Source organism: Rhipicephalus microplus, chromosome 5, assembly GCF_043290135.1.
Source record: "Rhipicephalus microplus isolate Deutch F79 chromosome 5, USDA_Rmic, whole genome shotgun sequence".
Taxonomy (NCBI): Eukaryota; Metazoa; Arthropoda; class Arachnida; order Ixodida; family Ixodidae; genus Rhipicephalus; species Rhipicephalus microplus.
In genome coordinates, this window is record NC_134704.1 from 171,758,648 (window position 1) to 171,774,011 (window position 15,364).

A 15,364-nucleotide genomic window follows, 5' to 3' on the forward strand; every position below is an offset into this window, starting at 1 on the left:
CAATGTACATGGCAATGGCTGCTAAGGGGAAATGAGAGACAGGAAAATGTGGCTTTTAGTTAACGCACACACTGCGAATATTCTATTGTTCAACAACGCACTGAAGACCAGAAAGGATTGCTACGTTATACTCATTGGGCGTAACCTCCTAGGTTTTAGAAAGGTTTAGCGAGCTTTGGGCCACAGTGTTATGAATACAGTGAACTAGTATATAGCATGAACTCGAGGGGGTTAAAGGTGGGAAGTAGACACGAAGTGCAAGCCGTAAGAAAGTGTGCGTGTAACTCTTCTCGTTCAGTCCTTGGAATGTCCGATGAATGGCGGTGCTTCTATATGAGGAATATATGAGGAAAAGATGCGAGATGGTGGTACTTGGAGTGTTGAATAGGTGGACGAACGGACACACAGACAGATGCATGGGTGACGCACGGATGGCTGCACGGACGAATGGACGCATGGATGGACGCAGGAGCGAATGTATGGACGAAAGCAGGGACGGACGCACAGATGAACGTCCGGACGCACAAACAGACGCACGAACGGACGGACGGATGGACGCGTGGGCGGCCACATAGGCGCACGCATGGATGGACATGAGCAAGAACGAATGGACGGACGGATGCTTCACCCCACTATCCATCATTCACTTCGTGGATATGCTGCCATTTTTTTTACAAAAAATGGGGTAAGCAAAGTGGTAGCAGTTTTGAACACATGCTCTGGCGCTGCTCAGCAATGGCCGGTGCGGCTTCTCACGGTGAACAGTGGTGGCAGTGAATGCTGCACAGTGATGCGCTGGCGGACCAATTCAGGGCTGTCCACAGGACCCATGTGGCAGCAGAGTGGCTTGGCCTCTCTGTCTAGACGTGGGAGCAGTAGGATCAGCCCTAGGCTGATCCTCAGGCCTTCAATAAAGTTCTTCATACCACACTCGTAGCCATGAGCGCGAAGGTTTGTCGGATTGATCCGGGAAAGAAAACAACGTTGGGATGACATCGTTTCAAAAATTGAATTTTGGAACCGAGGGGTCAAAACATGACTGCAAAATGGTCACCGCAAAGTCTGCTTCTTAGAGACGGCGTTCAGTTGTCCCTCTTGACGTTACTTACCCACTTCTCATATATTTCAGGCCTCAAGCATGGGGAACTGCATATTAAAAAACCAAACACCTTCAACGAAGGTACCTCGATAATAAATAGGCGGTCAAATACCACATTTTCCTCGCAGAATGCGTAAAAAGGAATTTATGTTTGAATAATATTTTGAGTTATTTATGCGTAAAATATCTTTGCGACGACATTTACGGTCAATTCATAAAGTTCAGAGCTCTCTACAGGCCAGCATTTTATTGAAAAGAAGAGGAAACCACTCGCACCCGCAACAGATAAATGTTCATGGCGGTGTCTTACGGGACACCAACGGTGTCTTCCGATGGCATCAACCGCGTGCTCAATGTGAATTCCAACTTCCCCTAATAGACATCAGTGACATGTTTTACGCTTAATTTGACCCCTTATACATAAATGCTCCTTGATTTCAACTGTACTTGAAACCGCCATTCATGCGGCACGTTTGACGCGCGTCTGTGCGTCAGAGCTGCCTTGCCACATTCTAAAAACTGGCATATCCCACGTACACTGGGAACCGATGATATGCGAAGCACGAATGAGAAATGTTGATATGCCACTCTAAAAACAGCACAACGTTATCAAGTGGAGGTAAATGATGCCGTACATGACTTTCGTGCCATGATTATGACGTTAGGGTGTGTCGTTTACCTTCGTCTTCTACTCACGTAACGTGATACCAAATTTAGTATGTGGAGTTAGCGAAATGGCCACGAGCATGCTATGAGCGTGGTAAGTTTTCATGTTCTTAAATGACACGCGTGACAGGATTATCATGTTTGCACCAGTCATATATTTCGTCACCCATTTTCGTCACGTAACACCAAATTTTGTATATGTGGAGCTAGCAAAATGGACGCAAGCGCATCATTAAGGTGCCAAAATACTTCAATGTAGCGTTGACGCGCATGCACGCTGGGCACAGCGACGCTAGGTTAGAAAAACGCGAGCACTGTACAGTCTAACGCCAGGTGTGACCAGCGTCCGTCGGCGTGGCCCGACGGCAACCGGCGCGAAATGCGACGTGCTGCATTTCGCGCCGATGCGTTACCCATACCATAATGCCTAGAATATACTTACAAGTACATTCTAGGCACTGTACCCATACAACACTGCGTCTCCCTCTTTTCATGACGGAGGGACGCCGGACGCGCTGAAACTCGCATGCGTCGAAGCAAGGCAGCGCGGCGCGCGCCTGCGAATATACGGCAGGACCGGCGCCTGGCGTGGCAACGCCGGCCTGACGCGACGAAATGAACGCCGGCGAGCACGCGCATCGCGTCACGTCGAAATGTATTGGTGCCTTGAGTGTGGCATTGAGTCATGTTCTCACATGACACGCATCCCATGATTAGCATGTTTGCCCCAGTCACATACCTTCGTCATATATTGGCGTCACCAAATATGAAACTTTCATTATGAAGCGAGTGAAACGGCCGCGAGCGCATCATCAGTGTGGCATGTAGTCATGTTGTTACATGAGACTCGTGTCGTGATCATCATGTTTGGATGTGCCACTCACCTATGTCATCCGTCGACATAGGTAAATGTCGCGTCGCGTAATACAGTGTTTGGTACATGTGAAGCTAGCGAAATGGCCGCGAGCGCATTATGAGCGTAGCATGTAGTCACGTTGTTACATGACACGCATCTCATGTTTATTATGCTAGCACCAGTATCACACCTTCGTCATTCATTCACGTCCCGTAATACTGAATTTGGTATAAGTGAAGCTAGCGAAACGGCCACCAGTGCATCATGAGCGTGGGGTATAGTCATGTTGTGACATGACACGCATCTCATGATTATGATGTTTGCACTGGTCACATACCTTCTTCATTCACTCACGTACTGTAATAACAAATTTGGTATATGTGACGCTTGCGAAACGGCCGCGAGCGCATCGTGAGGGTGACATGGAGTCATGTTGTTACAAGACACGCATGTCATGACTTTCATGTTAGGGTTTGTCGCTAGTGTTCAACATGCAATCATGCCATACCATACCAGTTTTGCAACATGCCTTGCAAACAAAACCACTGCAAGAGCTTCCGGACCTTGAAATCTAAATTTCGACATTCATGATATACATATCATGATTTGCATATTATGACCACTCATATATGTTCTTCATACATTCATTTATGCCATATCAAGTTTGGTATTGATACAATTATCGAAACAGCCAGGAGAGCTAAAAGTCGTCGGTGGCTGGATAGATAGATAGATAGATAGATAGATAGATAGATAGATAGATAGATAGATAGATAGATAGATAGATAGATAGATAGATAGATAGATAGATAGATAGATAGATAGATAGATAGATAGATAGATAGATAGATAGATAGATAGATAGATAGATAGATAGATAGATAGATAGATAGATAGATAGATAGATAGATAGATAGATAGATAGATAGATAGATAGATACGCTCAGTGTCAACAAAGTTAGCTAAGAAATGGCATTTAAAAACAGCGCCTTCAAAACGCGTTTGTGCTGTATTGAAGTCGCTGGCAAGTGAACTGTAAGGGTACGAGCACACTAGCGGGAAGCGTGCCGCCGCGGCATGACGCGCGTCTTCGCCGCCGAGCGGTGAAAAGCGGCACGCTGGCCACATCTGCGGGAGTCACGTGACAACAGTCTCGAGCGGTCTCGCAGCGGCTCGCGAGATTTCGCGCGCTTTTTTGTCGTCTGTTCTGAGCTCTCCGACTTTACGGTGCAATCGTGCGAACAATGGCTGGCGACGACGATCTCCTCGCAACGCTCAACGTTACCGTGATGGCGTGTCTGCTGTTGCTTCAGCGTCGCCGCTCTCGAAATGCGCCGCGAAGATATTGGGTCCATCCGCTTTGGAGGTACAGAGATACTGAGGGACAGGCCCACACACTGCTTCCCCGTCTGCGTGCAAGAAATGAAATCTATTTCCGAGAGTAAGTAATTTATATCATTCAGTGTTTAGTGCTGTTAAAAATCAGTTGACGGCAAGTTTTCAGTTGCCAAGAATGGGCAGTCAAAACGAGGTTTTATGCCTCCAACTTCGTCAATATAGGCATAATAAATTTCTACATGAATGCAAAGCTTTTCAAGGATTGCACAGGTCACGCATGGCATCGCATGGCATTCATGGTCTTGTGCACGAGGGGAAGGGGGCCCGCGGAAAGTCTGCCTCTTTGATTAACTGCGTTATGGCCACTCGGGTTTCTGATGGCAATGGTCGACAGCCAAAAGTCCGTGAATGAGACGGTGGTCCCATGGCTGTTCCCCTCTTTACTTCAGGAAGGCCATGGGCCGAATAGACTAACGAGGTCCACCTAGGTAACTCTGTGTACGCCTATGCGCACATTCACTTTTGAATGGCCCCTGTTGATTTCCCGAGTATTGCGTATGGTCAAACATACGTACAAAATATTACTTGAAAACTCGGAATACTGATTCAGAAGCACTACTTCATGTCTTATTGATGCGATGAATGAGGAACAAATTAATTCATTTAAATAAATACAATACAATAGGTTCAAGAGACAATCATTTATTAAGAATTTCACATGTTCTTATGTGAGAGCTGTTAGGTCTACACTGGCGATTTTTGTGTGCACAATGACAATATTCGAATTGCACAGGACATTCATCCTAACACTGCCAAATACAGCCCATTTGATGTGCCAAAAACATGTTCGGTGAGCATGAGGAACGTAGTCTAGCAATCGCTGTGAAAATTGACAAAACATATTTTCCTATTTAATGTTGCGCCTCCCATCACTGAGAATAAGTGCATACGCTGGTGAAGTACGCACAGTGTTAACAGATGCTACTGAAGTGAAGTTGTATTATGGGACATTCAATAAATGAACCTACACTAAGGTCCTAGAGTGCTGAGGCTTAGGAACTTCTGTAGCCTATTTGAGAACAGGTCTCTAGTTTTTGTCCAAGACCCATTGCAACTTTGCACATGCCCTTTAAGGCACTGGTCATTCAGGAACAGTGGCTATTCTTTTCTACATATATATTGTATGCAATGTTTGCAATTAGAGTTCCTCCACAATGTCAGAGTTTCCTGGTACTCTTTGTGAAGAACATGTAGATTTTGATGCACAAGTAGGCAACATCTCCTAGCAGGCTATCCACAATGAGGGCAGCTTGAGGCTTCCTGATAATAGTTCTCTCGACACCTCGTAGCTGTTAATACTGACTTTGATGTCCGAAGAGTAGCAGCTTTAATACTCAAGAGCTTCTAGGTATGTTCATAAATGTTCGATGATGGGTGCTGGCAGAATGGTTGCGTAAGGCCGCTTCTCATCAACTTTTAGCGTACTCTTAAACAAGACAGAGGGCAGAATATGCTTGCTTCACAGTGTGCTAAAATAAAATATATTGTAAAATGGATTACTAACATCTCCAAGACTATGATCTCAGGTTACATTCTCGTTGTATGAGCTCGCATGAGAGGGTGTCCTGAGAAACATGGCCTTGTCCTGGCAAAGTAGTGTTCGTAAGAAGACAATTTTCATATAAAGAGTCGGTGAATGGGGGTTGTGTGCTCAAGTCGATGATTTTACAAGCAAACTTGTCTTTTTCGAGGCTAGAATAGAACAGTTTCGGTCTAGCCTTGAGGAAGACAATTCCACTTGTCAAAATGTCGGCTCCAGCAAAGTGCCTCTGTTTACTGATTTTTTCTATTTTTCCCTTCTCGCCATTTTCACGCATTTAGGCAAAAATGGCCATAATTGGTATTTATATACACCATAAAACTTACAGAAAAGCCATAATTATTCTGTAATTTATGATCTTAAATGAAAGCAGCACGATAGGAGCGCAAGGAACAAAAAAAAGCAGCACCCTAAAATTCGGTTTCTAGTAATCAGCCTCATTTTTCAGTTTCCTCCGAATGCCACCAAGGACTTTTGACACATGGCTCAGTCTCGTTAGACCACTGATCAAAAGAAGAGTGACGCCGTTTCGGCTGCCAACTTCTGCACATGAAAGGCTGGCGATGACCCTGAGATAAGGCAATCAAAAGAAAAGTAATAACCAAGTAAAACGTTTGCAGCTCTGCACTGCATGCTAAACCATAGCTACAACAAGACGTATGTTTACTAATATAGTAATATTCACGCTTTCTGCTCAATGACATACACTCCAAGTTAGCACCACAGAATAGTTATTAGGTTATGGTCCTGAAATGAAAAAAAAAACAGTTCCATGTTTACGTAACATTAGCAAATAGCATAGGTGGAAAACGACACCACCTGTCGAACGCAGATGAAGACAGTCTATCATCATCTCTGTCATTTATTTTACGCCCATTCATCTGTTTATACACATTTTTTATTGTTTCTTTCATATTTATTTACCTCATTATGTATTGCCCTCTTCCTTTTCCTAGGCGTTGAGCCGTGCTCTCTATCGGGCTGTAGAAATTAGGCACTTTCTTCTTCTTCTAAGCATGAGCACCTTTTCTTTTCCTCTTGTTCACTCTAACATCAGTCTGCTACACCCATAGTCACCTTTCCAATCCCACATTTAAACTATGTTATGCGAGGCTATGCCATACTCTATTTTCGTTCCATTCAGCTTTACTTCCTTCTCGCTCTTACAGCACTTTTTCTCAGTAAAGTAAGTTTTCAGGAATACTAAATGGCAAAGTTTCTCACTAGTCGTTTGACACCCAATGAGAACATACACTGAAAGTTTTGTTGAGATCACTAAAAAAAGAAAAATCACTAGTTTCTTTTGCTTGAGGAAGTGCCTGCATGACCTGCGTCTCTACTTCAGCATTGTGATCGGTGTTTTGAAGCAAGAGCCATTCACTGTATTCAACAGCATTAAGTATTCAGCTCAGTGGAACAAAAGTAGATGTGTTGTCTTAAAAAAATTCCTATATTTTCAGATTTTTTGCTAATGAAGACACCTTGCGAAGTCTGTCATTCAACTATCTGACAGGGCGATGAACGGCAGGTGATATTGTAAGGGAAACAACCGCCGTGCTGTGGCATATTCTCCAACCACTGTACATGAAGTTTCCTCAGACAACTGGGGAGTGGAAAAGGGTAATGATAGTACCAATCATACCAGATTTTTTATTTTAGTGGCTGGTGTGTATCAGTGGCATAAGAGGATTGCTGTGGTTTTATCATTTTTCTTTGAAAAATACATTCACGAGCAACTTATCACATTGAACTTATTATTAACTACATCAGGTAGTATAAATTGAGTGCTTTTTTTTTCAAATGAAGAAGTCAGTGTTTCTCATGGCCATGTAACGTGCTGCAGTTACAAAAATAATCAGAAGTAAGTTATTCTTCTCAGTGCACTGAAATTATGCAAGCAGTTGGCCACAGCAAGGAGAATGATAAAGTGGTTGCTTGGTAACATTAAAACATCAACAAATGAGTGGCTGGCAGTGCACTCCTTTGTGAATTGACAACAGGAAGTATACACTCAGGTTGCAGTAATGGTAAATTAATTTGAGTTCGGCTTGCAAAGTGTTTCATTTTCAAGAGTAGTACGTTGTTACTTGTCGAATTCATTTAAAAAATTGCTATAAAAATCGCTTGGTGCCCATTCAGGTAAGTGAATCTGATGCAGTAACTGCTTTTTGAATATTTAAGCATATTCACAATTTAATTTCATTGGTTTTGTGCTGGTATGTAATATGTTTAAAGCAATTGGCCTATTTTAGCCCGACAGTGTATGTAGTAATGCCGTGAATGCATGAATTATCTGCAAGCCACAATTCAGCTTCAACTAGGCGTATGCATAACTCTATGTTTGTCATATTTCATGTTGCATTCCACTGTTTATCATTCAACAAGCATTTTGTGCCACTGAGTTCATTCATATTGCCTTTATCTTTTGTGGCTCTTTTTTGATGGATCTAGATTGCTGCAGATATGGAGGAATCTTGGAAATTTCCTAATTGTTTGGGAACCATAGATAGAAAAGATGTCATCTATGAATGCCCAAGGAATACCGGTTCAAGGAACTTAAACTACAAGAAAACCTTCAGTGCTGTTTTCCTTGCTGTGTGTTTTGCACAATACAGGTGAAATTCTTTTTCTTACTGGCCTTCTCAAGCAGTAATGACAACGAATAGGCAACTTGGTTGAATTTCCTGTCATGGTAATTCTTAACTTAATCATGTGGGCTTGAGATATCATAATAAGCAGATTGTCATCCTCATTCAACATTATCTTCAATGGTGTTACAGTCACTTACGTTCATGCTAAACTATGGGGTTCCAAACTTACATTATTACTTACACTCATAGGTATTCATAATCTTTTCCATTTCTTCAGATAGACTTTATTAATAGTAATACTGTTATCCCTTCCCTCTCTCTGGTACATATTACCACTGCCACTGGCATGCCTTAAAACCTGTCGCCAGAAAGCAGTGTTTTATCTACGACAACACCATCACTCGCTCTTTTTTACATCTACCAGATGAGCGAGAAGGAAGTGAAGTCTGTGTGGTGTGCTGTATAACTATGTCTACTGGATTTTCTTTTTGGTTCTCCCACTGTGTGTTTTTCCCTTTTTAGCGTGAATATGGCAACAATAATGATGACGAAGTGAAGCCTTTGGCGAGGAGGCTGTGCCTGATTATAAGACGTGATTAAAAGAGAGCAAAGTAGGTACAGACCAGTGTCGGATGTCACACGTCTAAGTGGAAGGCTTTAAAGTTTCGGTTGCTTGGTGTTAATCTTCCACATGCCTTGACATCGCACAGTCACATAATCTAGCGTTTCACTTACATCAAAGCACTCCGACCCCAGCCCTGGTCAAACACATGACTTGTACGTAAATAGCCACATGTAACAAAAAGGTGGATCATCCTGCACAATAATTCCGGTATTCATTTGCGGGGCGACCACTAAGCTTAATAAACTTTTCTTGTACACTGTATGCTCATTTTAGGAGGATTATTACAATATGCAAGTTCTTACAGATGGCCAGTACATGTACTACGGAACTCGCTATGGAAAACCAGTCCTTTGCACAAAGGAAACAATATGTGTACTCATACAGCATTACCTATCATTGTATTCCAGATTTCCATACGTTGACATGGGCCACTATAGAGGCGAAGGAGACAGTAGAATTTTTTTAAGGTTCCGTTTGCTGGATTGCTTCAACAGAAGACTGTTTGGAGTTCCCCGCCAGCAAATTTCGGAAGCATAGGACTTATACCCTATGCATTAGTAGGAGATGAAGCCTTTCCCCTGAAGACTTTCATAATGCGACCCTACCCTCAGCGAGGCAAGTTTCGCTGTGCACGTGCAGCACAATTTCTTTCTTGATGCTGGACAATTATACAAATGCAGAGAAAATTCCTATAGAAGATTCTACAAAAATTAGTATAAAAATAGAGTTAACAGTTCATAGACACTACACAAGTGAAATTGGAGTAGTTAGACAATATCTGCCCTACTGAGGCATATAGTTACTGTAAACTATGCAGAGAGATAGGAGTGTCAAAGGTAGCGTATACTTCAGAAGTGGGCAACTATGCATACCAAAGCAGACTGCAGGAGCTGAGTGTATTTGTCATGTCATTGAGTGGCTCTGCAGAAAGGCCTCCTACATTTGTGGGGATTCTTAATTGGGCTGTATTAAGCAGACGTTGCTGGTAGTGCAGTTGACATTGTCAGTGCTTTATTAAATTTTGGAAAACTGACTTGTCTTTAGCCATTTCAATATGATACGCAACATTTTGACCTTTTAGCTAGTACCTGTAACATATAAAAAGAACTCATTCTTGAGAAAAGGGGCGGTGCAATCAAATTTCGAAGGTAAAGCAAGCATGTTGCGGCAAAGCATCGTCTCAATGTTTTGCCAGTTGGTATGTGGCAGAGGTTCTCAAGAGTTCTCGTTTGTTTTGTAGGTCCTTGTATGAGGTGTGTGCGAGAAAGCCAGCGATAGCAGACGATAATCAGCATGACGTGCTTCACAGCCTTGTGTAGCCATGTGACCAAGCTACACAGCCATGTCACGTGCTAATTCTGCGCCTGGAAACCGAAACCGAAAAAAAGGTCCACATAAAAAATGGTATTAATCTATTTAGCGAGAATAAATTAACCTTGATGAGTACATCATGCTTGCTGGAGAGCAAATAAAGCGCAAGCCACAAAATGGTGGCAGCAACGCAGCTTCTGTGTACTGCCTAACTGCTTGGAATATCGCAGCCAGAATAATACATTCAAGGAGGACTATATGTATAAAGCTCATGCCGAGTTCTTACATTCAGTCCTTGTACTACGTACACATACACTCAAAGTTGTTTGCACAAATATAAAGCTTCTGCTTTGCCCTCCAATACCTGCTGTAATGAGTAATGCTACCTCATTATTTTTCGTTTGATGTTCTTACGTGAATTTCTTTGCTTACTTAATTTTCTTTAGAACTTCAGAATCACCGGAGCAACCCTGCACAGCGTGCAGAGTACCTTCAGAGGGCCACCTTCAATTACAGGCTGAGCCGCGCACGCCGCCTCATTGAAAATGCATTCGGCATTATGTCAAATCGGTGGCGGATTCTCCGCAGAGCCTTTAAGGTCTCAGAGACCACCACCAAAAACATCATCCGGGCGTGCGTCGTGCTGCACAATTTCATGCTCCAGGAGTCGTCACATGGAAGTCTGACATATAATCCACCAGGCTATGTGGACCATGAGGACTGGCAGGGCAGCTGCATGGAAGGAGCTTGGAGGGACGGCGACGATGACCACTCTATATTTAGGGAGCCCACTGCGTCTGGATGCCACTCCGCAAGGTAAAATTTCGAACACCCTATCCTTTATCATTCGTACGTTTGGCATTATTATGTGCAATTCATTTTCTCAAAATAAGGTTTTTGCTGAAAGGCATCTTGCTGTCGCAGTCACACTCTTTCTTACATCTTAATTTTAGAAAAGTACTGCCATTATTTCTATAGTACTCGTGTTATAATTTGCGAATGACAGTTCAGAGCAAATGTCAATAATTCTGTTTACTTTTATATTGTGTGCACCTACTTTGCAGAGTGGCAATAGATGTCCGGGAGAAGCTCGTCAAATTCTTTATGAATGAAGGCCAAGTTCCGTGGCAAGAGTGCATCGTCACTCGGGCAGATCAGCGGGTAAACTGAAGCCTGAGTAAAGGCAGATACCCTTTATATCACTTGTTGTTCAAATTGTATCGTCAGTATATATTGTAGTGTTCCTCCTTAAAAGAACGGGACAGCGTTATAGCCTCAGTATGGAACTGGTGTCCTTCTTAATTTTCTTTATTCCCAACTTCATCCTTCTTTTCTTTCCTGCTCCGGCTCTCGTGCTTTTTCTTCTCCTGTGCCAGGGCTCATACCACTTCACCTAGGACTCATACCACTTCACCTTTTCTGGTTTCTTGTAATTACCCCTACTAGGGTAATATTTGCAGACTTTTCCAATTGAAGCATATTCAACCGATCCACGTTCACCAGTGAACCAAACAGTCTTCAAAATTCTTTTCTGGGTGGCTGTCTTTGGCACACAGTAAGGACCGTAAAATTTGGCACTCTCATCTTTCATTTCTTTCCTCACTAATACGAGGTCGGTGACCTGAATGTCTGGCATGTCTGCTCGATGCTTCTTGTCGAAATTTTTTTCATTCATTTTCGGTATCTCTCCTCCTGTGATTTTTTTTCTCTCCTCAATGATCTTGATGTTTTTTAAGTGTCCCAACTCATAGTCTGCCTGCAAAATAGGGGTTTATACTGAAAAAACGTACTGGATACTGCACCCAAAGCCACTTGTATAGGATCGATTATGATGTATCACGGCATCTTCCAAACAACATTTCCATCCACCAGGAAAACTATTGTACATCTTGATGTACTGTTTCAGGTCCTGTATGGCACGTTCTGCCTGCCCATTCGCTGTGGGATGGTATGGAGCACAGAAGTTGATCGATATATTGTGATCCCGAGCCCATCTCGCTAGCTTTTCGCTCTTGAACGCAGGGTCGCTATTGCATACTATTGACCGCATAGTCTTGAACATGCCTTTTTCGAGGAGGCCTATGACGCTATTTGCATCTTCTTTTCCTGCTTGTGCCGCGACCATCCTCGTGTATTCATCTAAGGCCAGAAGAAAATCTTGCGTTTTATTGACTCCGTCCCGTTTCTTATTTAGTTTGGCGAAATTCAGGTGAACAACTTTGAAAGGCACGTTTGAGTGGCAAGGTAGTATCATAGCATCCATGGGCTGTTTATACTTGACTTTGTGTACTTGACACGCATGACAGGAATGAACGTACTGACTGACATCTTTCTTCAAGTGAGGCCACCAATTTGTTGTAGGTGCACCAAAATCCGTTGTGTGCTCCAGATTCTGGGCTTTCGTGGTACAAACAAAGGACTCTGGAAACAAATGTTGATAGGACTTCATAACGACCTTCAGTAAAAACTAGTTGTCCGGAGCCCTCCAACAGCTTCACTTCATTGATTTGTTCGGATTTTTCTGTGTTGCTTCGTACCATCAACCTTCATAGAGCATCTGCATTGGTTAAAAGTGGCCCTGATCGGTGCGAGATAGTAAAGTTGAATTCCTGCAAGTAATTCAACCATCTAGCAATACGTCCTTTAGTTTGGCTAATATTCAAGAGATTAGTGAGGGCCTGGTGATCGGTAAACGAAGTGAACTTAGTACCTTCCAGGTACAAGCGGAAGTACTCAGTGGCCTTCAGAACGGCCAGTACTTCCTTTTTCGTAGTATTGTAGTTTGTTTCAGATGGCTTAAACGTGTGACTGTAGTAACCTACAACATGTCGCTTTTCTCGGCTGGATGCTTCAATATATTTTGATACAACACTACTCCAGTCCCATAATGTGAAGCGTCAGTGTTCAAATCAAAGGGTAAAGTGAAGTCTGGTAGGCATAGGACAGAGTCAGAAGAAATTATGAGCACCAAGTCACTGTAGACTCTCTCACATTCTTCACTATTCAAAGGGAACGTCTTTATGCGTTAAACATGCGAGACATCTAGTTTCGACAGCAAAGTCCTTAATGAAAGTTCGCAAAGGTCCTGCCCATCCCAAAAACACACGCAGTGAATAGACGTCATATGGTTTCTTCAACTGGGAGATCTTCTCAACGAACCCCTGTTTCATGATTTTGGTGTTCCTATCGAAGACTCATTTAAAGAAACACAAAGTTTTGTTGAAAGAATGCACTCTTCTTAAAATAAACCTTGAGATGTGCCAGCTCAAGGCATTTCACACCTGAGACAGATGGTCCTGTTGCTCAGCCTTTGTTTTGGAGAAGACTATTATGTCGTTAATGCACACATTACAGAAAACACCAAGGAATGGCTTTAGCACGTCATTGATGGTCTTATGGAACCACGCTGGCGAGTTTTTCTGACCGAAAGGAAGCCAGTTATACTCGTAGAGATCGGATGGTGTGATAAAAGCTGTCCACATTTATGTTTCTTCGATTATACGGATCTGCCAGAAGCCTTTGCACAAATCGATGCGGGAAAATGTCGGCAACCACCAGTCTCATCTATAATTGTGTCAATCTATGGCATGGGAAATGGTACGAGTCCTCTCTGACGAGTGAGGACCCTGTAGTCTGTGCATATTCTGAAGGTTCTGTCTTCCTTCAGTGCGATTGTTGTGGGACAAGCAAAGGGTGATACCTATGGTCCTTTGACATCAGCATCTAGAATCTTCTGCAACTCTTTCTTGAGCCAAATTTTTTGCTCTCTTGACATATTGTAAGGTGATTTTCGGATTAAAGTCTTGTCAGCGAGTTCAAAGGGAACCTTGTATGACTTCATCGCCTGAGGATAGCTTTCTCTGCATACAAGTTCAGGGTAGGTCGTTGCAATATCATCCGCGCACTTGACAACTGGTAGGTTATCTTGTCTACCTTGATATGTTTCGTTCCTTGCCACGGCCTCGACTAGAACCACATCGTCCCAGTATACATTGACCTTTAACTGTTCTCTATTTTCTTACCCTGGAACGCGATGTTTACAAAGGCCCACTGATCATACAATGTTACTTCTTCATCATAGCCTTGTAGCTGTAGGCCCCTTCCACTAAGCACATGGCATGCATGCACCATTTTGGGAATTATAATAGATACAGATGCATCGCTCTCTACTGAGAGCCATCGTCGGCTTGTTTCCTACTTTTACGGAAATGTGAAGTAGGCTAGAGCTACTTAAATAAACAGTCTACTTTGAAGTCATCGGGTGGAACTAATCACCCTCATTTATTACTTGTTTTTTTTCTGCCAAATCATCCTGAGCTTCGTGCCGATATTATTCACTCGATGTTTTGGAACGCACCAGGTCAATTTACCGGGCTACTTGCGAGGTGGCTCGGTTTTCACTGATCGCGGCTTGACCAGTCGGCTTTACTCTGACTGAAACAGCTGCTTCAACTAGCGGTTATGCTTGTTTCTTAAGTTGATTGTATATTCTGAAGGCACTCCAGGGGGTCATCTAGAGTTCTTGTTGACCGAATTTCCACCTGCTTTAAGACTTCAGTGTCTAATCCATGCATTATTAAGGCTAATACGGCCATAGGTGGAAGCAAAGACTCACCTAGCTTTAAATGATGGCGTTCCTAATAGAAGTACTCGACAAGGGAGCTTTGCTTGGACTTAAAATTAAGTTCTGTACTCCATCTACGTACTGGATTGCTTACGAATACGGTCAAAAGTTTCTTCTTTCACTGACTTTAAAAGCCACCACTGCCTTTTTGAATGCACATTTCGTACCACTTGAGCGCAACACCTCTCAAGTAAAAACGCATGTTAGTGATTTTATCGTTATCAGAGAGCCACCTGTTTTTTTTTCAGCGGCATATTCATAGAACTCAAGCCAACTTTCTGGATTTGAAGAGATACCGTCGAAGGCATCAGGCTCTACGAATTTAGGCACTGGTTTCTCAGCATTCAGAGAGCTTATAAAAGATGTCATTATTTTGTTCTGTTGCATAATCTGTTCATGTTGCAGCTGAAGAGCCTTCAAAACGAGGCTCACCTCTTTCGTCGAAGACCGTGATCCTGAGTCTTTTCGACGCGCTGGTTCGTGAACTAGGTTGTAGAAGGTCGCCACATGCAAGTTCACTTTTACAGCACCTTTCTGTCGTAGTTCAGTAGCGTCCACAGCTGCTTTCCCACAACCAGGTTTACAAGCTCTTCCAAGCAGAGCTCACAAAGTAGGTCCACCGCTGCTTCATCTTGAACTTGGAACTGCAAAAAC

General features: G+C 43.0%; 1 protein-coding gene across 1 annotated transcript; it reads left to right on the forward strand.

The window, feature by feature from the left end:
- The first annotated feature begins 3,655 nt into the window (after positions 1-3,655).
- Positions 3,656-11,256, forward strand: LOC119169877 (uncharacterized). Its single transcript, XM_075894659.1, is given in 8 exon segments — positions 3,656-4,062; positions 6,008-6,129; positions 7,016-7,179; positions 8,011-8,174; positions 9,183-9,241; positions 9,244-9,390; positions 10,533-10,902; positions 11,151-11,256. Coding segments are annotated over 8 exon segments (1,329 nt in total). The 5' UTR covers positions 3,656-3,865.
- Positions 11,257-15,364: the final 4,108 nt, after the last annotated feature.